Source organism: Oncorhynchus clarkii, chromosome 18 (assembly GCF_045791955.1).
Source record: "Oncorhynchus clarkii lewisi isolate Uvic-CL-2024 chromosome 18, UVic_Ocla_1.0, whole genome shotgun sequence".
In the NCBI taxonomy this organism is placed as follows: Eukaryota; Metazoa; Chordata; class Actinopteri; order Salmoniformes; family Salmonidae; genus Oncorhynchus; species Oncorhynchus clarkii.
In genome coordinates this window covers 71,444,554-71,466,001 of record NC_092164.1, presented here as the reverse complement: position 1 = coordinate 71,466,001, position 21,448 = coordinate 71,444,554, and the positions used below count along the sequence as shown (strand labels likewise).

General features: G+C 43.5%; 2 protein-coding genes across 2 annotated transcripts in view; one reads left to right on the top strand and one right to left on the bottom strand.

The window, feature by feature from the left end:
* LOC139373905 (b(0,+)-type amino acid transporter 1-like) overlaps positions 1-2,524 on the bottom strand; it is a 115,937-nt gene extending 113,413 nt beyond the window's left edge. The window contains exon 1 of the mRNA XM_071114996.1: positions 2,455-2,524. Within this exon, the coding sequence (XP_070971097.1) occupies positions 2,455-2,524 (70 nt within the window). The remainder of the gene's footprint in view (positions 1-2,454) is intronic.
* The window catches only part of LOC139372403 (CUB and sushi domain-containing protein 2-like), a 773,740-nt gene that overhangs the window by 324,750 nt on the left and 427,542 nt on the right, over positions 1-21,448 (top strand). The gene's annotated exons all lie outside the window — the stretch shown is intronic.

Sequence of the window (21,448 nt, the reverse complement as noted above, 5' to 3'; positions counted from 1 at the left end):
TCCTCCTCTCTAGTGTGTTATAGATCCTCCTATCTAGTGTGTTATAGATCCTTCCTCCTCTCTAGTGTGTTATAGATTCTTCCTCCTCTCTAGTGTGTTATAGATCCTTCCACCTCTCTAGTGTGTTATAGATCCATACATACAGAGAAACAAGAGAATAGATTGAAGACAGAGATAGAGAGGGGACAGAGAAACAGAGAGAATAGATTGAAGACAGAGATAGAGAGGGGACAGAGAAACAGAGAGAATAGATTGAAGACAGAGATAGAGAGGGGACAGAGAAACAGAGAGAATAGAGTCCACTGTGTCTATATATTGGAGCCAGTTGGTCCTGTCTGCCCTCTCCTAGTCCACTGTGTCTATATATTGGAGCCAGTTCATCCTGTCTGCCCTCTCCTAATCCACTGTGTCTATATATTGGAGCCAGTTGGTCCTGTCAGTCCTCTCCTAGTCCTCTGTGTCTATATTTTGGAGCCAGTTGGTCCTGTCAACCCTCTCCTAGTCCACTGTGTCTATATATTGGAGCCAGTTGGTCCTGTCTACCCTCTCCTAGTCCACTGTGTCTATATATTGGAGCCAGTTGGTCCTGTCGGCCCTCTCCTAGTCCACTGTGTCTATATATTGGAGCCAGTTGGTCCTGTCTACCCTCTCCTAGTCCACTGTGTCTATATATTGGAGCCAGTTGGTCATGTCTGCCCTCTCCTAGTCCACTGTATCTATATATTGGAGCCAGTTGGTCCTGTCTGCCCTCTCCTAGTCCACTGTGTCTATATATTGGAGCCAGTTGGTCCTGTCTACCCTCTCCTAGTCCACTGTGTCTATATATTGGAGCCAGTTGGTCCTGTCGGCCCTCTCCTAGTCCACTGTGTCTATATATTGGAGCCAGTTGGTCCTGTCTACCCTCTCCTAGTCCACTGTGTCTATATATTGGAGCCAGTTGGTCCTGTCTACCCTCTCCTAGTCCACTGTGTCTATATATTGGAGCCAGTTGGTCCTGTCTACCCTCTCCTAGTCCACTGTGTCTATATATTGGAGCCAGTTGGTCCTGTCTACCCTCTCCTAGTCCACTGTGTCTATATATTGGAGCCAGTTGGTCCTGTCGGCCCTCTCCTAGTCCAGTCCACTGTGTCTATATGGATAACATATAACCCTCTACAATAATAATAATAATAATAATATTTATAATATAATAGATACCGTATACCCCTCTACAATAATAATATCAATTATTATTATAATATAATAGATACCCCTCTACAATAATAATTATAATTATAATTATAATTATAATATAATAGATATTGGGGACTCACTCAGGGTCTCAGCTTACTGTTGTGATGTGGAATAGTACCTACACAGTTTGTCTCCTGTTGTGTCAGTCACTGATAATCACTGAACTAGCCCACGTCATGTAGCTAACATTTTTTAGATGTGTAAGTTAGTCTAGCGGCCAGCTGTCTAAACTTGTTATCATGGTTGAATTACTGGCCCGGGTGGTCACATTGATTTCGTTAGTCAGTCTCACTCAGATATCGTATTAAAAATTGAAAACACCCCAGGGCAGATTTATGATGGCCCCACTCCCCACTCCCATCAAGTCACCCTTGCCTGATGCTTGTGTTCTGTGTGTTGAAGACGAACCTCCTACTTCTAATGGATATCTTATGATACTTCATTGTGCTTCTACTAACTCCTTATGTGTGTGTTATACACTAGTAGTACACTGGTTCCTTCCAAATACACAAATACAGTTAGGAGAAGAAGAAGAAAGAGTGGGAACAAACAATAATGTTTAGCCCTGCTTCCCTCTCTTCCTCCTAGAACGATAAAGGCCAGCCCTGCTTCCCTCTCTTCCTCCTAGAACGATAAAGGCCAGCCCTGCTTCCCTCTCTTCCTCCTAGAAAGATACAAGTTAGCCCTGCTTCCCTCTCTTCCTCCTAGACAGATAAAGGTTAACCCTGCTTCCCTCTCTTCCTCCTAGAAAGATAAAGGTTAGCCCTGCTTCCCTCTCTTCCTCCTAGAATGTCTTTCAATCAGTGTACATATTATATATATACCCTATATATGTCCAATCAATTGAATAGATCACAGGTGGACTCCATTAAAGTTGTTGAAACATCTCAAGGATAATCAATAGAAACATAATTTAGGGTCTAGGATCTAGGGTTTAGGGTCTAGGGTCTAGGGTCTAGGGTCTAGGGTCTAGGGTTTAAGGTCTAGGGTTTAGGGTCTAGGGTTTAGGGTTTAAGGTCATGCATACTGACCCCTGGTTGGCTGGAAGCAGCAGATCATGCATACTGACCCCTGGTTGACTGGAAGCAGCAGATCATGCATTCTGACCCCTGGTTGGCTGGAAGCAGCAGATCATGCATACTGACCCCTGGTTGGCTGGAAGCAGCAGATCATGCATACTGACCCCTGGTTGACTGGAAGCAGCAGATCACGCATACTGACCCCTGGTTGGCTGGAAGCAGCAGATCATGCATACTGACCCCTGGTTGGCTGGAAGCAGCAGGTCATGCATCATGAAGGAGAAAAAGAGATCAAGGTCATTGTGAATAGCGTGTCATGCCTTGCTCCCGCTCTCCCCCTGGCGCTCGAGGGCGGCAGGCTGCCCAGCATTACGCGCTCCTGCTTCCCTCGTCACACGAGTCAGCGATTCATTGGACTCACCTGTGTCATTTCCTCTCCTGTATCGGTCTCTTCCCCAGCTCTGTTCCCCATTTCAGCATTGATTGTCGTTTGTCTTTGTATTACCCGGTTCTGACTCGGTTCCTGTCCTGTTCCATGTCCGTGTAAATTAAATGGTCACCCTCCTCGCTTAGCCGCTTCTCGTCTCCAGTGTCGGTCCTTACAGAGGACCTCCATTAGACTCCTGAAAAGAGATTTAAATACGTCCTGCTCACGTTTCAGCTCCTCCATTTAGGTACAGTCCATATTATGTAAATCTCCTCGCCTGGTCCAAGATTAAGTCTAATGATCAATATACTAATGGCTGCTAGATGATCTCTTACTACATACCCAGGAGAGAGGGCTTGGTAACTGGTGTCTACACCGTATGGCTACAACACCGTATGGCTACAACACCGTATGGCTACAACACTATATGGCTACAACACCTTATATATATGGACTGACAGACACATTCACCTTCCTCACCCTTTTTTTCCCCTCATCTACATAAATCACGTGTATTTATAAAGGCCTTCAAACATCTGCAGCTATCACAAAGTGATAACAGATAGCCAGCCTTAAACCCTAAGACCAAGCAATGTAGAGGCACAGCAGGGAGGTCTTTCAGTGATCTCCCGTTATGATTCACTTTGTCATTGACTTGTGTAAGTTTCCAGGGATAATGCCTAGGCGTTTAGCCTAGTGGGCTAAATCAGTATATTTTTTTTGTGGACAAGCTGAATTCAGTTTGGTAACATTTACATTTTCTCTAAATATCCCCGTTCTGCTGAAATCTCTCTTGGTATCTAGTCACGGTTCAGTAGATGGAGTTATGTGACCTTCCATCATGGAAGTCTGGTGTTAGTCTGGTCAGCGGTCCAGACGTAGCTAGGTCTTTTTGGGAACAGGAACTGATTTAGTGGAGCTCTCCTGAGACCTGTGTGGATAATATCGGGAGAGAAAGGTGGAACGACATAATGAAAAAAGCTATTGAACTAGGCCCCACGACACACTGTGTAAGAGCACTCCATCAATCTGAACCCTTTCTTTCTCTTTCCCCCCTCTCTCTCTGTCCGCTGTGACTTTCAGACCTCCTTTCACAACAGCCAGCGTGCAACTCCTCAAAGTGAACAGAGAGAACAAGATAGAGAGAGAAGGAAATAGTGAGAGTTACAGATTTGGAGGTCAAAGGGCATCTTTATAGTTCTCCTTTACTCATCTAATTCTAAATTTATGAGAGGATTAATCTCTAATGGCATATTCAGCACACTCTCCTCTCCTCTCCTCTCCTCTCCTCTCCTCTCCTCTCCTCCCTCCAATCCTCTCCTTCTCTCTCCTCTCCCCTCCTCTCCACTCTTCTCCTCCTCTCTCTCTTCCTCTTCCCAGGACTTCAGATGCAGTCCCTGTTCCTCTCTCTGATGGCTGCATGTTAATAGGAGCTCAAATTGTCCATTTAATTCAGAGGGACGTGTCAGATGCAGTCCCTTACATTTACATGTTAGTCAAATAGCAGATGCTCTTATCCAGAGAGACTGACCCTTCATCAGGACCGTGATAGACTGTATAACAGACTGACCCTTCATCAGGACTGTGATAGACTGTATAACAGACTGACCCTTCATCAGGACTGTGATAGACTGTATAACAGACTGACCCTTCATCAGGACCGTGATAGACTGTATAACAGACTGACCCTTCATCAGGACCGTGATAGACTGTATAACAGACTGACCCTTCATCAGGACTGTGATAGACTGTATAACAGACTGACCCTTCATCAGGACCGTGATAGACTGTATAACAGACTGACCCTTCATCAGGACCGTGATAGACTGTATAACAGACTGACCCTTTATCAGGACCGTGATAGACCGGTACATGGTTGGTACATAATGTGTGTTTAAGTGGTCATAATCTAGTCATATGCCAAGAGACATAAACCCGAACATCTGATATCTGACCCTCACATCTGATATCTGACTCTCATATCTGATATCTGACCCCCACGTCTGTTATCTGACCCTCACATCTGATATCTGACCCTCACATCTGATATCTGACCCTCACATCTGATATCTGACCCTCACATCTGATATCTGACCCTCACATCTAATATCTGACCCTCACATGTGATATATGACCCTGACATCTGATATCTGACCCTCACATCTGATATCTGACCCTCACATCTGATATCTGACCCTCACATCTGATATATGACCCTCACATCTGATATCTGACCCTCACATCTGATATCTGACCCTCACATATGATATCTGACCCTCACATATGATATCTGACCCTCACATCTGATATTTGACCCTCACATCTGATATCTGACCCTCACATCTGATATATGACCCTCACATCTGATATCTGACCCTCACATCTGATATCTGACCCTCACATATGATATCTGACCCTCACATATGATATCTGACCCTCACATCTGATATCTGACCCTCACATCTGATATCTGACCCGCACATCTGATATATGACCCTCACATCTGATATCTGACCCTCACATCTGATATCTGGCACATCTAATATCTGACCCTCACATCTGATATACGACCCTCACATCTGATATCTGACCCTCACATCTGATATATGACCCTCACATCTGATATCTGACCCTCACATCTGATATCTGACCCTCACATCTGATATATGACCCTCACATCTGATATCTGACCCTCACATCTGATATCTGACCCTCACATCTGATGTCTGACCCTCACATCTGATATCTGACCCTCACATCTGATATATGACCCTCACATCTGATATCTGACCATCACATCACATACAATGTTTTAAGTAATATAAACACTCCGTCTGGCTCAAACACACGTTTGTCTCAAATCAAAGTTGATTGATGGCAGTTTACAGTTTAGCAGGTTGTTGTAGCATTGCAGTATATAATGCTGAGGAGGATACCAGCTACTACAAATACAGTAGCATTTCAAACCATGTAAAATGTAAAAGAAAATATAGACAAGAACTCAAGAACGGTGTGACGAATCTGATTTAACAACCCGTATAGCACTGTAGCAGTAATTACATGCTAACTAGATATCTCTACGCCGGGGGAATTTACACCAGATAATAGATATAGTACAAACAGCTATGTCAATAATCCAGTACAGAGAGACATATGCGGTGTGTATGAACAGTGTAACTTAAATCAAACGTAAAGCTGTAGAATATTATGATGAGCTATGTCAGGGATACAGTATTGAAATACACCGCTGGGAAACGGGACTTGACTAGTGGTTCGATGTCTCTATAGCATGGGACAGCGGTGTGTGTGTGTGTGTGTGTGTGTGTGTGTGTGTGTGTGTGTGTGTGTGTGTGTGTGTGTGTGTGTGTGTGTGTGTGTGTGTGTGTGTGTGTGTTGTGTGAGTGTGTGTGTGTGTGTTGTGTGAGTGAGTGTGCATGACCTGATAAATGGCTAGTGATGGCTGTTCAACAGTCTGATGGTGATAGAAGCTGTTCAACAGTCTGATGGTGATAGAAGCTGTTCAACAGTCTGATGGTGATAGAAGCTGTTCAACAGTCTGATGGTGATAGAAGCTGTTCTACAGTCTGATGGTGATAGAAGCTGTTCAACAGTCTGATGGTAATAGAAGCTGTTCAACAGTCTGATGGTGATAGAAGCTGTTCAACAGTCTGATGGTGATAGAAGCTGTTCAACAGTCTGATGGTGATAGAAGCTGTTCAACAGTCTGATGGTGATAGAAGCTGTTCAACAGTCTGATGGTGATAGAAGCTGTTCTACAGTGTGATGGTGATAGAAGCTGTTCAACAGTCTGATGGTAATAGAAGCTGTTCAACAGTCTGATGGTGATAGAAGCTGTTCAACAGTCTGATGGTGATAGAAGCTGTTCTACAGTCTGATGGTAATAGAAGCTGTTCAACAGTCTGATGGTGATAGAAGCTGTTCAACAGTCTGATGGTGATAGAAGCTGTTCAACAGTCTGATGGTGATAGAAGCTGTTCAACAGTCTGATGGTGATAGAAGCTGTTCAACAGTCTGATGGTGATAGAAGCTGTTCTACAGTCTGATGGTAATAGAAGCTGTTCAACAGTCTGATGGTAATAGAAGCTGTTCAACAGTCTGATGGTGATAGAAGCTGTTTAACAGTCTGATGGTCTGGTGATAGAAGCTGTTCAACAGTCTGATGGTCTGGTAGTAGAAGCTGTTCTACAGTCTGATGGTGATAGAAGATGTTCAACAGTCTGATGGTAATAGAAGCTGTTCAACAGTCTGATGGTGATAGAAGCTGTTCAACAGTCTGATGGTGATAGAAGCTGTTCTACAGTGTGATGGTGATAGAAGCTGTTCAACAGTCTGATGGTAATAGAAGCTGTTCAACAGTCTGATGGTGATAGAAGCTGTTCAACAGTCTGATGGTGATAGAAGCTGTTCAACAGTCTGATGGTGATAGAAGCTGTTCAACAGTCTGATGGTGATAGAAGCTGTTCTACAGTCTGATGGTAATAGAAGCTGTTCAACAGTCTGATGGTAATAGAAGCTGTTCAACAGTCTGATGGTGATAGAAGCTGTTCAACAGTCTGATGGTGATAGAAGCTGTTCAACAGTCTGATGGTGATAGAAGCTGTTCTACAGTCTGATGGTAATAGAAGCTGTTCAACAGTCTGATGGTGATAGAAGCTGTTCTACAGTCTGATGGTAATAGAAGCTGTTCAACAGTCTGATGGTAATAGAAGCTGTTTAACAGTCTGATGGTCTGGTGATAGAAGCTGTTCAACAGTCTGATGGTCTGGTAGTAGAAGCTGTTCTACAGTCTGATGGTGATAGAAGATGTTCAACAGTCTAATGGTAATAGAAGCTGTTCAACAGTCTGATGGTGATAGAAGCTGTTCAACAGTCTGATGGTAATAGAAGCTGTTCAACAGTCTGATGGTAATAGAAGCTGTTCAACAGTCTGATGCTGATAGAAGCTGTTCAACAGTCTGATGGTGATAGAAGCTGTTCAACAGTCTGATGGTAATAGAAGCTGTTCAACAGTCTGATGGTAATAGAAGCTGTTCAACAGTCTGATGGTGATAGAAGCTGTTCAACAGTCTGATGGTAATAGGAGCTGTTCAACAGTCTGATGGTCTGGTAATAGAAGCTGTTCAACAGTCTGATGGTCTGGTGATAGAAGCTGTTCAACAGTCTGATGGTCTGGTGATAGAAGCTGTTCAACAGTCTGATGGTGATAGAAGCTGTTCAACAGTCTGATGGTCTGGTAATAGGAGCTGTTCAACAGTCTGATGGTCTGGTAGTAGAAGCTGTTCAACAGTCTGATGTTGATAGAAGCTGTTCAACAGTCTGATGGTGATATAAGCTGTTCAACAATCTGATGGTCTGGTGATAGAAGCTGTTCAACAGTCTGATGGTGACAGAAGCTGTTCAACAGTCTGATGGTAATAGAAGCTGTTCAACAGTCTGATGGTGATAGAAGCTGTTCAACAGTCTGATGGTGATAGAAGCTGTTCAACAGTCTGATGGTGATAGAAGCTGTTCAACAGTCTGATGGTGATAGAAGCTGTTCAACAGTCTGATGGTGATAGAAGCTGTTCAACAGTCTGATGATGATAGAAGCTGTTCAACAGTGTGATGGCGATAGAAGCTGTTGAACAGTCTGATGGTGATAGAAGCTGTTCAACAGTCTGATGGTGATAGAAGCTGTTCAACAGTCTGGTGGTAATAGAAGCTGTTCAACAGTCTGATGGTCTGATAATAGAAGCTGTTTAACAGTCTGATGGTGATAGAAGCTGTTCAACAGTCTGATGGTGATAGAAGCTGTTCAACAGTCTGATGGTGATAGAAGCTGTTCAACAGTCTGGTGGTAATAGAAGCTGTTCAACAGTCTGATGGTAATAGAAGCTGTTCAGCAGTCTGATGGTCTGGTAATAGAAGCTGTTCAACAGTCTGATGGTCTGGTGATAGAAGCTGTTCAACAGTCTGATGGTGATATAAGCTGTTCAACAGTCTAATGGTCTGGTGATAGAAGCTGTTCAACAGTCTGATGGTGATAGAAGCTGTTCAACAGTCTGATGGTCTGGTAATAGGAGCTGTTCAACAGTCTGATGGTCTGGTAGTAGAAGCTGTTCAACAGTCTGATGTTGGTAGAAGCTGTTCAACAGTCTGATGGTGATAGAAGCTGTTCAACAGTCTGATGGTGATAGAAGCTGTTCAACAGTCTGATGGTGATAGAAGCTGTTCAACAGTCTGGTGGTAATAGAAGCTGTTCAACAGTCTGATGGTGATAGAAGCTGTTCAACAGTCTGATGGTGATAGAAGCTGTTCAACAGTCAGATGGTAATAGAAGCTGTTCAACAGTCTGATGGTGATAGAAGCTGTTCAACAGTCTGATGGTAATAGAAGCTGTTCAACAGTCTGATGGTAATAGAAGCTGTTCAACAGTCTGATGCTGATAGGAGCTGTTCAACAGTCTGATGGTCTGGTAATAGAAGCTGTTCAACAGTCTGATGGTCTGGTGATAGAAGCTGTTCAACAGTCTGATGGTGATAGAAGCTGTTCAACAGTCTGATGGTGATAGAAGCTGTTCAACAGTCTGATGGTGATATAAGCTGTTCAACAGTCTAATGGTCTGGTGATAGAAGCTGTTCAACAGTCTGATGGTGATAGAAGCTGTTCAACAGTCTGATGGTCTGGTAATAGGAGCTGTTCAACAGTCTGATGGTCTGGTAGTAGAAGCTGTTCAACAGTCTGATGTTGGTAGAAGCTGTTCAACAGTCTGATGGTGATAGAAGCTGTTCAACAGTCTGATGGTGATAGAAGCTGTTCAACAGTCTGATGGTGATAGAAGCTGTTCAACAGTCTGATGGTCTGGTGATAGAAGCTGTTCAACAGTCTGATGGTGATAGAAGCTGTTCAACAATCTGATGGTCTGGTGATAGAAGCTGTTCAACAGTCTGATGGTGACAGAAGCTGTTCAACAGTCTGATGGTAATAGAAGCTGTTCAACAGTCTGATGGTGATAGAAGCTGTTCAACAGTCTGATGGTGATAGAAGCTGTTCAACAGTCTGATGGTGATAGAAGCTGTTCAACAGTCTGATGGTGATAGAAGCTGTTCAACAGTCTGATGGTGATAGAAGCTGTTCAACAGTCTGATGATGATAGAAGCTGTTCAACAGTGTGATGGCGATAGAAGCTGTTGAACAGTCTGATGGTGATAGAAGCTGTTCAACAGTCTGATGGTGATAGAAGCTGTTCAGCAGTCTGATGGTAATAGAAGCTGTTCAACAGTCTGATGGTGATAGAAGCTGTTCAACAGTCAGATGGTAATAGAAGCTGTTCAACAGTCTGATGGTGATAGAAGCTGTTCAACAGTCTGATGGTAATAGAAGCTGTTCAACAGTCTGATGGTAATAGAAGCTGTTCAACAGTCTGATGCTGATAGAAGCTGTTCAACAGTCTGATGGTGATAGAAGCTGTTCAACAGTCTGATGGTCTGGTAATAGAAGCTGTTCAACAGTCTGATGGTCTGGTGATAGAAGCTGTTCAACAGTCTGATGGTGATAGAAGCTGTTCAACAGTCTGATGGTGATAGAAGCTGTTCAACAGTCTGATGGTGATATAAGCTGTTCAACAGTCTAATGGTCTGGTGATAGAAGCTGTTCAACAGTCTGATGGTGATAGAAGCTGTTCAACAGTCTGATGGTCTGGTAATAGGAGCTGTTCAACAGTCTGATGGTCTGGTAGTAGAAGCTGTTCAACAGTCTGATGTTGGTAGAAGCTGTTCAACAGTCTAATGGTGATAGAAGCTGTTCTACAGTCTGATGGTGATAGAAGCTGTTCAACAGTCTGATGGTAATAGAAGCTGTTCAACAGTCTGATGGTGATAGAAGCTGTTCAACAGTCTGATGGTGATAGAAGCTGTTCAACAGTCTGATGGTGATAGAAGCTGTTCAACAGTCTGATGGTGATAGAAGCTGTTCAACAGTCTGATGGTCTGGTGATAGAAGCTGTTCAACAGTCTGATGGTGATAGAAGCTGTTCAACAGTCTGATGTTGATAGAAGCTGTTCAACAGTCTGATGGTGATAGAAGCTGTTCAACAGTCTGATGGTGATAGAAGCTGTTCAACAGTCTGATGGTGATAGAAGCTGTTCAACAGTCTGATGGTGATAGAAGCTGTTCAACAGTCTGATGATGATAGAAGCTGTTCAACAGCGTGATGGCGATAGAAGCTGTTGAACAGTCTGATGGTGATAGAAGCTGTTCAACATACTGATGGTGATAGAAGCTGTTCAACAGTCTGATGGTGATAGAAGCTGTTCAACAGTCTGATGGTCTGGTAGTAGAAGCTGTTCAACAGTCTGATGGTGATAGAAGCTGTTCAACAGTCAGATGGTAATAGAAGCTGTTCAACAGTCTGATGGTGATAGAAGCTGTTCAACAGTCTGATGGTAATAGAAGCTGTTCAACAGTCTGATGGTAATAGAAGCTGTTCAACAGTCTGATGCTGATAGAAGCTGTTCAACAGTCTGATGGTAATAGGAGCTGTTCAACAGTCTGATGGTCTGGTAATAGAAGCTGTTCAACAGTCTGATGGTCTGGTGATAGAAGCTGTTCAACAGTCTGATGGTGATAGAAGCTGTTCAACAGTCTGATGGTGATAGAAGCTGTTCAACAGTCTGATGGTGATATAAGCTGTTCAACAGTCTGATGGTCTGGTGATAGAAGCTGTTCAACAGTCTGATGGTGATAGAAGCTGTTCAACAGTCTGATGGTCTGGTAATAGGAGCTGTTCAACAGTCTGATGGTCTGGTAGTAGAAGCTGTTCAACAGTCTGATGTTGATAGAAGCTGTTCAACAGTCTGATGGTGATAGAAGCAGTTCTACAGTCTGATGGTGATAGAAGCTGTTCAACAGTCTGATGGTAATAGAAGCTGTTCAACAGTCTGATGGTGATAGAAGCTGTTCAACAGTCTGATGGTGATAGAAGCTGTTCAACAGTCTGATGGTGATAGAAGCTGTTCAACAGTCTGATGGTGATAGAAGCTGTTCAACAGTCTGATGGTCTGGTAATAGAAGCTGTTCAACAGTCAGATGGTGATAGAAGCTGTTCAACAGTCTGATGGTGATAGAAGCTGTTCAACAGTCTGATGGTCTGGTAATAGGAGCTGTTCAACAGTCTGATGGTGTGGTAGTAGAAGCTGTTCAACAGTCTGATGTTGATAGAAGCTGTTCAACAGTCTGATGGTGATAGAAGCTGTTCTACAGTCTGATGGTGATAGAAGCTGTTCAACAGTCTGATGGTAATAGAAGCTGTTCAACAGTCTGATGGTGATAGAAGCTGTTCAACAGTCTGATGGTGATAGAAGCTGTTCAACAGTCTGATGGTGATAGAAGCTGTTCAACAGTCTGATGGTGATAGAAGCTGTTCAACAGTCTGATGGTCTGGTGATAGAAGCTGTTCAACAGTCAGATGGTAATAGAAGCTGTTCAACAGTCAGATGGTGATAGAAGTTGTTCAACAGTCTGATGGTGATAGAAGCTGTTCAACAGTCTGATTGTGATAGAAGCTGTTCAACATTCAGATGGTCTGATATTAGAAGCTGTTCAACAGTCTGATGGTAATAGAAGCTGTTCAACAGTATGATGGTGATAGAAGCTGTTCAACAGTCTGATGGTGATAGAAGCTGTTCAACATTCTGATGGTGATAGAAGCTGTTCAACAGTCTGATTGTGATAGAAGCTGTTCAACAGTCTGATGGTAATAGGAGCTGTTCAACAGTCTGATGCTAATAGAAGCTGTTCAACAGTCTGATGGTGATAGAAGCTGTTCAACAGTCTGATGGTCTGGTGATAGAAGCTTGTCAACAGTCTGATGGTGATAGAAGCTGTTCAACAGTCTGATGGTAATAGAAGCTGTTCAACAGTCTGATGGTGATAGAAGCTGTTCAACAGTCTGATGGTGATAGAAGCTGTTCAACAGTCTGATGGTGATAGAAGCTGTTCAAAAGTCTGATGGTGATAGAAGCTTTTCAACAGTCTGATGGTCTGGTGATAGAAGCTGTTCAACAGTCTGATGGTGGTAGAAGCTGTTCAACAGTCTGATGGTGATAGAAGCTGTTCAACAGTCTGATGCTAATAGAAGCTGTGCAACAGTCTGATGGTGATAGAAGCTGTTCAACAGTCTGATGGTCTGGTGATAGAAGCTGTTCAACAGTCTGATGGTTATAGAAGCTGTTCAACAGTCTGATGGTTATAGAAACTGTTCAACAGTCTGATGATGATAGAAGCTGTTCAACAGTGTGATGGCGATAGAAGCTGTTGAACAGTCTGATGGTGATAGAAGCTGTTCAACAGTCTGATGGTGATAGAAGCTGTTCAACAGTCTGATGGTAATAGAAGCTGTTCAACAGTCTGATGGTAATAGAAGCTGTTCAACAGTCTGATGCTGATAGAAGCTGTTCAACAGTCTGATGGTAATAGGAGCTGTTCAACAGTCTGATGGTGATAGAAGCTGTTCAACAGTCTGATGGTCTGGTGATAGAAGCTGTTCAACAGTCAGATGGTAATAGAAGCTGTTCAACAGTCAGATGGTGATAGAAGCTGTTCAACATTCAGATGGTCTGATATTAGAAGCTGTTCAACAGTCTGATGGTAATAGAAGCTGTTCAACAGTCTGATGGTGATAGAAGCTGTTCAACAGTCTGATGGTGATAGAAGCTGTTCAACAGTCTGATGGTGATAGAAGCTGTTCTACAGTCTGATGGTAATAGAAGCTGTTCAACAGTCTGATGGTAATAGAAGCTGTTCAACAGTCTGATGGTAATAGAAGCTGTTTAACAGTCTGATGGTCTGGTGATAGAAGCTGTTCAACAGTCTGATGGTCTGGTAGTAGAAGCTGTTCTACAGTCTGATGGTGATAGAAGATGTTCAACAGTCTGATGGTAATAGAAGCTGTTCAACAGTCTGATGGTGATAGAAGCTGTTCAACAGTCTGATGGTGATAGAAGCTGTTCTACAGTCTGATGGTGATAGAAGCTGTTCAACAGTCTGATGGTAATAGGAGCTGTTCAACAGTCTGATGGTGATAGAAGCTGTTCAACAGTCTGATGGTGATTGAAGCTGTTCAACAGTCTGATGGTGATAGAATCTGTTCAACAGTCTGATGGTGATAGAAGCTGTTCAACAGTCTGATGGTGATAGAAGCTGTTCAACAGTCTGATGGTGATAGAAGCTGTTCAACAGTCTGATGGTGATAGAAGCTGTTCAAATCAAATCAAATCAAATGTATTTATATAGCCATTCGTACATCAGCTGATATCTCAAAGTGTTGTACAGAAACCCAGCCTAAAACCCCAAACAGCAAGCAATGCAGGTGTAGAAGCACGGTGGCTAGGAAAAACTCCCTAGAAAGGCCAAAACCTAGGAAGAAACCTAGAGAGGAACCAGGCTATGTGGGGTGGCCAGTCCTCTTCTGGCTGTGCCGGGTGGAGATTATAACAAAACATGGTCAAGATGTTCAAATGTTCATAAATGACCAGCATGGTGGAATAATAATAAGGCAGAATAGTTGAAACTGGAGCAGCAGCACAGTCAGGTGGACTGGGGACAGCAAGGAGTCATCATGTCAGGTATTCCTGGGGCATGGTCCTAGGGCTCAGGTCCTCCGAGAGAGAGAAAGAAAGAGAGAATTAGAGAGAGCATATGTGGGATGGCCAGTCCTCTTCTGGCTGTGCCGGGTGGAGATTATAACAGAACATGGCCAAGATGTTCAAATGTTCATAAATGACCAGCATGGTCGAATAATAATAAGGCAGAACAGTTGAAACTGGAGCAGCAGCACAGCCAGGTGGACTGGGGACAGCAAGGAGTCATCATGTCAGGTAGTCCTGGGGCATGGTCCTAGGGCTCAGGTCCTCCGAGAGAGAGAAAGAGAGAAGGAGAGAATTAGAGAACGCACACTTAGATTCACACAGGACACCGAATAGGACAGGAGAAGTACTCCAGATATAACAAACTGACCCCAGCCCCCCGACACATAAACTACTGCAGCATAAATACTGGAGGCTGAGACAGGAGGGGTCAGGAGACACTGTGGCCCACTCCGAGGACACCCCCGGACAGGGCCAAACAGGAAGGATATAACCCCACCCACTTTGCCAAAGCACAGCCCCCACACCACTAGAGGGATATCTTCAACCACCAACTTACCATCCTGAGGCAAGGCTGAGTATAGCCCACAAAGACCTCCGCCACGGCACAACCCAATGGGGGGGGGGTGGGGGGGGCGCCAACCCAGACAGGATGACCACATCAGTGACTCAACCCACTCAGGTGACGCACCCCCTCCAGGGACGGCATGAGAGAGCCCCAGTAAAGCCAGTGACTCAGCCCCTGTAATAGGGTTAGAGGCAGAGAATCCCAGTGGAAAGAGGGGAACCGGCCAGGCAGCGACAGCAAGGGCGGTTCGTTGCTCCAGAGCCTTTCCGTTCACCCTCCCACTCCTGGGCCAGACTACACTCAATCATATGACCCACTGAAGAGATGAGTCTTCAGTAGAGAAGGTTGAGACCGAGTTTGCGTCTCTGACATGGGTAGGCAGACCGTTCCATAAAAATGGAGCTCTATAGGAGAAAGCCCTGCCTCCAGCTGTTTGCTTAAAAATTCTAGGGACAATTAGGAGGCCTGCGTCTTGTGGCCGTAGCGTACGTGTAGGTATGTACGGCAGGACCAAATCAGAGAGATAGGTAGGAGCAAGCCCATGTAATGCTTTGTAGGTTAGCAGTAAAACCTTGAAATCAGCCCTTGCTTTGACAGGAAGCCAGTGTAGAGAGGCTAGCACTGGAGTAATATGATCAAATTTTTTGGTTCTAGTCAGGATTCTAGCAGCCGTATTTAGCACTAACTGAAGTTTATTTAGTGCTTTATCCGGGTAGCCGGAAAGTAGAGCATTGCAGTAGTCTAACCTGGAAGTGACAAAAGCATGGATTAATTTTTCTGCATCATTTTTGGACAGAACGTTTCTGATTTTTGCAATGTTACGTAGATGGAAAAAAGCTGTCCTTGAAATGGTCTTGATATGTTCTTCAAAAGAGAGATCAGGGTCCAGAGTAACGCCGAGGTCCTTCACAGTTTTATTTGAGACGACTATACAACCATTAAGATTAATTGTCAGATTCAACAGAAGATCTCTTTGTTTCTTGGGACCTAGAACAAGCATCTCTGTTTTGTCCGAGTTTAAAAGTAGAAAGTTTGCAGCCATCCACTTCCTTATGTCTGAAACACATTCTTCTAGCAAGGGCAATTTTGGGGCTTCACCATGTTTAATTGAAATGTACAGCTGTGTGTCTTCCGCATAGCAGTGAAAGTTAACATTATGTTTTCGAATAACATCCCCAAGAGGTAAAATATATATAGTGAAAACAATAGTGGTCCTAAAACGGAACCTTGAGGAACACCGAAATTTACACTTGATTTGTCAGAGGACAAACCATTCACAGAGACAAACTGATATCTTTCCGACAGATAAGATCTAAACCAGGCCAGAACTTGTCCGTGTAGACCAATTTGGGTTTCCAATCTCTCCAAAAGAATGTGGTGATCGATGGTATCAAAAGCAGCACTAAGGTCTAGGAGCACGAGGACAGATGCAGAGCCTCGGTCCGATGCCATTAAAATGTAATTTACCACCTTCACAAGTGCCGTCTCAGTGCTATGATGGGGTCTAAAACCAGACTGAAGCATTTCGTATACATTGTTTGTCTTCAGGAAGGCAGTGAGTTGTTGCGCAACAGCCTTTTCTAAAATTTTTGAGAGGAATGGAAGATTCGATATAGGCCGATAGTTTTTTATATTTTCTGGGTCAAGGTTTGGCTTTTTCAAGAGAGGCTTTATTACTGCCATTTTAGTGAGTTTGGTACACATCTGGTGGATAGAGAGCCGTTTATTATGTTCAACATAGGAGGGCCAAGCACAGGAAGCAGCTCTTTCAGTAGTTTAGTTGGAATAGGGTCCAATATGCAGCTTGAAGGTTTAGAGGCCATGATTATTTTCATCATTGTGTCAAGAGATATAGTACTAAAACACTTGAGCGTCTCTCTTGATCCTAGGTCCTGGCAGAGTTGTGCAGACTCAGGACAACTGAGCTTTGAAGGAATACGCAGATTTAAGGAGGAGTCCGTAATTTGCTTTCTAATAATCATAATCTTTTCCTCAAAGAAGTTCAACAGTCTGATGGTGATATAAGCTGTTCAACAATCTGATGGTCTGGTGATAGAAGCTGTTCAACAGTCTGATGGTCTGGTAATAGGAGCTGTGCAACAGTCTGATGGTCTGGTAGTAGAAGCTGTTCAACAGTCTGATGGTGATAGAAGCTGTTCAACAGTCTGATGGTGATAGAAGCTGTTCTACAGTCTGATGGTGATAGAAGCTGTTCTACAGTCTGATGGTGATAGAAGCTGTTCAACAGTCTGATGGTGATAGAAGCTGTTCAACAGTCTGATGGTAATAGAAGCTGTTCAACAGTCTGATGGTGATAGAAGCTGTTCAACAGTGTGATGGTAATAGAAGCTGTTCAACAGTCTGATGGTGATAGAAGCTGTTCAACAGTCTGATGGTCTGGTGATAGAAGCTGTTCAACAGTCAGATGGTAATAGAAGCTGTTCAACAGTCAGATGGTGATAGAAGCTGTTCAACAGTCAGATGGTCTGATATTAGAAGCTGTTCAACAGTCTGATGGTAATAGAAGCTGTTCAACAGTCTGATGGTGATAGAAGCTGTTCAACAGTCCGATGGTGATAGAAGCTGTTCAACAGTCAGATGGTAATAGAAGCTGTTCAACAGTCAGATGGTCTGATATTAGAAGCAGTTCAACAGTCTGATGGTAATAGAAGCTGTTCAACAGTCTGATGGTGATAGAAGCTGTTCAACAGTCTGATGGTGATAGAAGCTGTTCAACAGTCTGATGGTAATAGAAGCTGTTCAACAGTCTGATGGTGATAGAAGCTGTTCAACAGTGTGATGGTATTAGAAGCTGTTCAACAGACTGATGGTGATAGAAGCTGTTCAACAGTCTGATGGTAATAGAATCTGTTTAACAGTCTGATGGTGATAGAAGCTGTTCAACAGTCTGATGGTGATAGAAGCTGTTCAACAGTCTGATGGTGATAGAAGCTGTTTAACCTCTGGGATATGTGGGACGCTAGCACCTGTCCATAAACCAGGGAAAATGCCGAGTGCCAAATTCAATTGAATTACTATAAAAATCAAACTTTCATTAAATCACACATGCAAGATAGAAAATTAAAGCTACACATGTTGTGAATCCAGCCAACGTGTCCGATTTCCAAAAAGGTATTTCGGAGAAAGCAAACGATGCTATTATCTGAGGATAGCACCTCCGAAAACAAAGAGAGAAACCATATTTCAACCCTGCAGGCGCGTCACAAAACGCAGAAATAAAATATAATTCATGCTTTACCTTTGACGAGCTTCTTCTGTTGGCATTCCAATATGTCCCATAAACATCAAAAATTATCCTTTTGTTCGATTAATTCCGTCGATATATATCCAAAATGTCAATTTATTTGGCGCGTTTGATCCAGAAAAAAATTGGTTCTAACTTGCTCAACTTGACTAGAAAATATCTCAAAAGTTACCTGTAAACTTTGCCAAAACATTTCAAACTACTTTTGTATTACAACTTTAGATATGTTTTTACGTAAATAATCGATAAAATTGAAGACGGGATGATCTGTGTTCAATACAGGAGGAAAACAAACTGTAGCTAGCTTTCTGGTCAAGCGCCTCTATCTAACAGTACACTACAAGTGACCCTTGTTCAAGATGGCCGTACTTCTTCATTACACAAAGGAATAACCTCAACCAATTTCTAAACACTGTTGACATCCAGTGGAAGCGATAGGAACTGCAAGAAGGTCCCTTAAAAAACTGGATTCCCAACGAAATCCATTGAAAAGAAAGTGACCTCAAAAAACAAAATCTGAATGGTTTGTCCTCGGGGTTTTGGCTGCTACATAAGTTCTGTTATACTCACAGACATGATTCAAACCGTTTTAGAAACTTCAGAGTGTTTTCTATCCAAATCTACTAATAATATGCATATCTTATCTTCTGGGGATGAGTAGCAGGCAGTTGAATTTGGGCATGCATTTCATCTGGACGTGAAAATACTGCCCCCTGTCACCAAGATGTTAACAGTCTTACACTCCTTCAAACACATACACATTATCTGTGCTGTTTTTCAACCATCGTAAATCACAGCTAATGTCATATGACAAGGTGTCACATTTCCACACCACTCCCATCCATCCATCCCTTCATCCATCCATCCATCCCTCCATCCTTGCATCCTTCATTCCCTCCATCCCTCCTCTCCTCCATCAGTCCCTCCATCCCTCCATCCCTCCTCTCCTCCATGACATCCATCCATCCCTTCATCCATCCATCCCTCCATCCCTTCATCCATCATCCCTCCATCCCTTCATCCATCCACCCATCCATCCTCCCTCTCCTCCATCTATTCATTCATCCATCCATCCATCCATCCATCCCTCCTCTCCTCCATCCATCCATCCCTCCTCTCCTCCATCCCTCCATCCCTTCATCCATCCATCCCTTCATCCATCCATCCCTCCATCCCTTCATCCATCCTCTCATCCATCCCTCCATCCCCTCTCTCCTCCATCCCTCCATCCCTCCATCCCCCCTCTCCTCCATCCCTCCATCCATTCATCCCTGCATCGCTCCATCTCTCCATTCCTCCAATCAGATGAATAAATAAATAATGTTGGCATGTGAAAAAGGAAGGAAAGTAATTTCAGTAAAAGGCAGAGACGTACAGTAAAATGTTGATTGATTTGCTGTTGAGAATTAATCTACGCTTTCTCACCATGCATTGTTCTATGGCTGGATGTGAGCCATTCCCTCATGTTTAAGCCCAGCAGTTAGGTAGGGAATGCCTGATGAGGTAAAGTAGATCACTGAGAGTTTAAACTTTGAACAATGAGTTACACCGTATATCTGTCCCTTTGTAATCATGTCTGGTCAAGGACTGGGTCTGTCACTCAGGTTGTCAGCTTTGCTTAGTGTTGAGTGTATTCATGCATGTGACAATGGTCAATAGTTCACTACTGTTTCAAGTCAAGAGAAACCAGTTCATATCCATTCGATTACTTATATAATCTAGGGGAAAGTGAAATTATTATTACTTTTTTAAAAATCACATAGTGTTTCCACAACATCATCTTTATAAAAAGAGCTGAGATAATATAATAATAATAATAATAATAATAATGTCAAACCAGTAGGCAACTTTGACATTCCATCATCTGTGACACTGTGTTCAGGGTGAGGGAATGGGTCACTGTGTTCAGGGTGAGGGAATGGGTCACTGTGTTCAGGGTGAGGGAATGGGTCACTGTGTTCAGGGTGAGGGAATGGGTCACTGGGTTCAGGGTGAGGTAATGGGCCACTGTGTTCAGGGTGAGGGAATGGGTCACTGTGTTCAGGGTGAGGGAATGGGTCACTGTGTTCAGGGTGAGGGAATGGGTCACTGTGTTCAGGGTGAGGGAATGGGTCACTGTGTTCAGGGTGAGGGAATGGGTCACTGTGTTCAGGGTGAGGGAATGGGTCACTGTGTTCAGGGTGAGGGAATGGGTCACTGTGTTCAGGGTGAGGGAATGGGTCACTGTGTTCAGGGTGAGGGAATGGGTCACTGTGTTCAGGGTGAGGGAATGGGTCACTGTGTTCAGGGTGAGGGAATGGGTCACTGTGTTCAGGGTGAGGGAATGGGTCACTGTGTTCAGGGTGAGGGAATGGGTCACTGTGTTCAGGGTGAGGGAATGGGTCACTGTGTTCAGGGTGAGGTAATGGGTCAGTGTGTTCAGGGTGAGGGAATGGGTCACTGTGTTCAGGGTGAGGGAATGGGTCACTGTGTTCAGGGTGAGGGAATGGGTCACTGTGTTCAGGGTGAGGTAATGGGTCACTGTGTTCAGGGTGAGGGAATGGGTCACTGTGTTCAGGGTGAGGGAATGGGTCACACTCTTTCTCTCTCTTTTTCGCTCAGAAACGTCTGTTTTTTGTTTTCGGCTTTTTGCAACAGTAAGCCAGGCTCAATTTAAAAGTAGAGGCTTTTGTCTTCCTAAAAATACCAGCTAATTCAAACCCTGGGCTTTGGAATGTCTGCATAAATCTTTACAGGTTTATACTTACACACACACACACACTAACACACACACACACACACACACACACACACACATATATATATATATACATACACCAAGCTCTGAAGGGCAATCTGTACCAGTTAGATATCTCAGTCAGACTCAGTACACCACCACTTTTTGTAGTTATGAAAAACCTTACACAGCTTTAGCCCACGGCGTGGAAACTGGTGCTGCATGTAAAGTAGGCCTGGTATTAAAACCAAAATACTTTGTTTTAATATTTATTTTATTTTCACTTCTGTACTTCCTTACCTTTTTTTTCTCGTTTTTCATTTCAGTATTTTTAATGACGGGTGGGTGGTGGATTCCCATAATGCAATATTTTGGAGGAGGAGGTTGATGGGTTGCTACGCCAGTCGGGGAAATCTAATTTACAGGATGGAGATTGTGTGTGAGAGCACGTGTGTGTGTGTGTGCGTTTGTTTGTGTGTTTCTGTATCCTGTAAAGAGAGTGTTTATTCACTGTGAATGTCATTGCATTCACAGGCTTATTTTACAGTAGAGTACTTAATCAGATCCTATATACT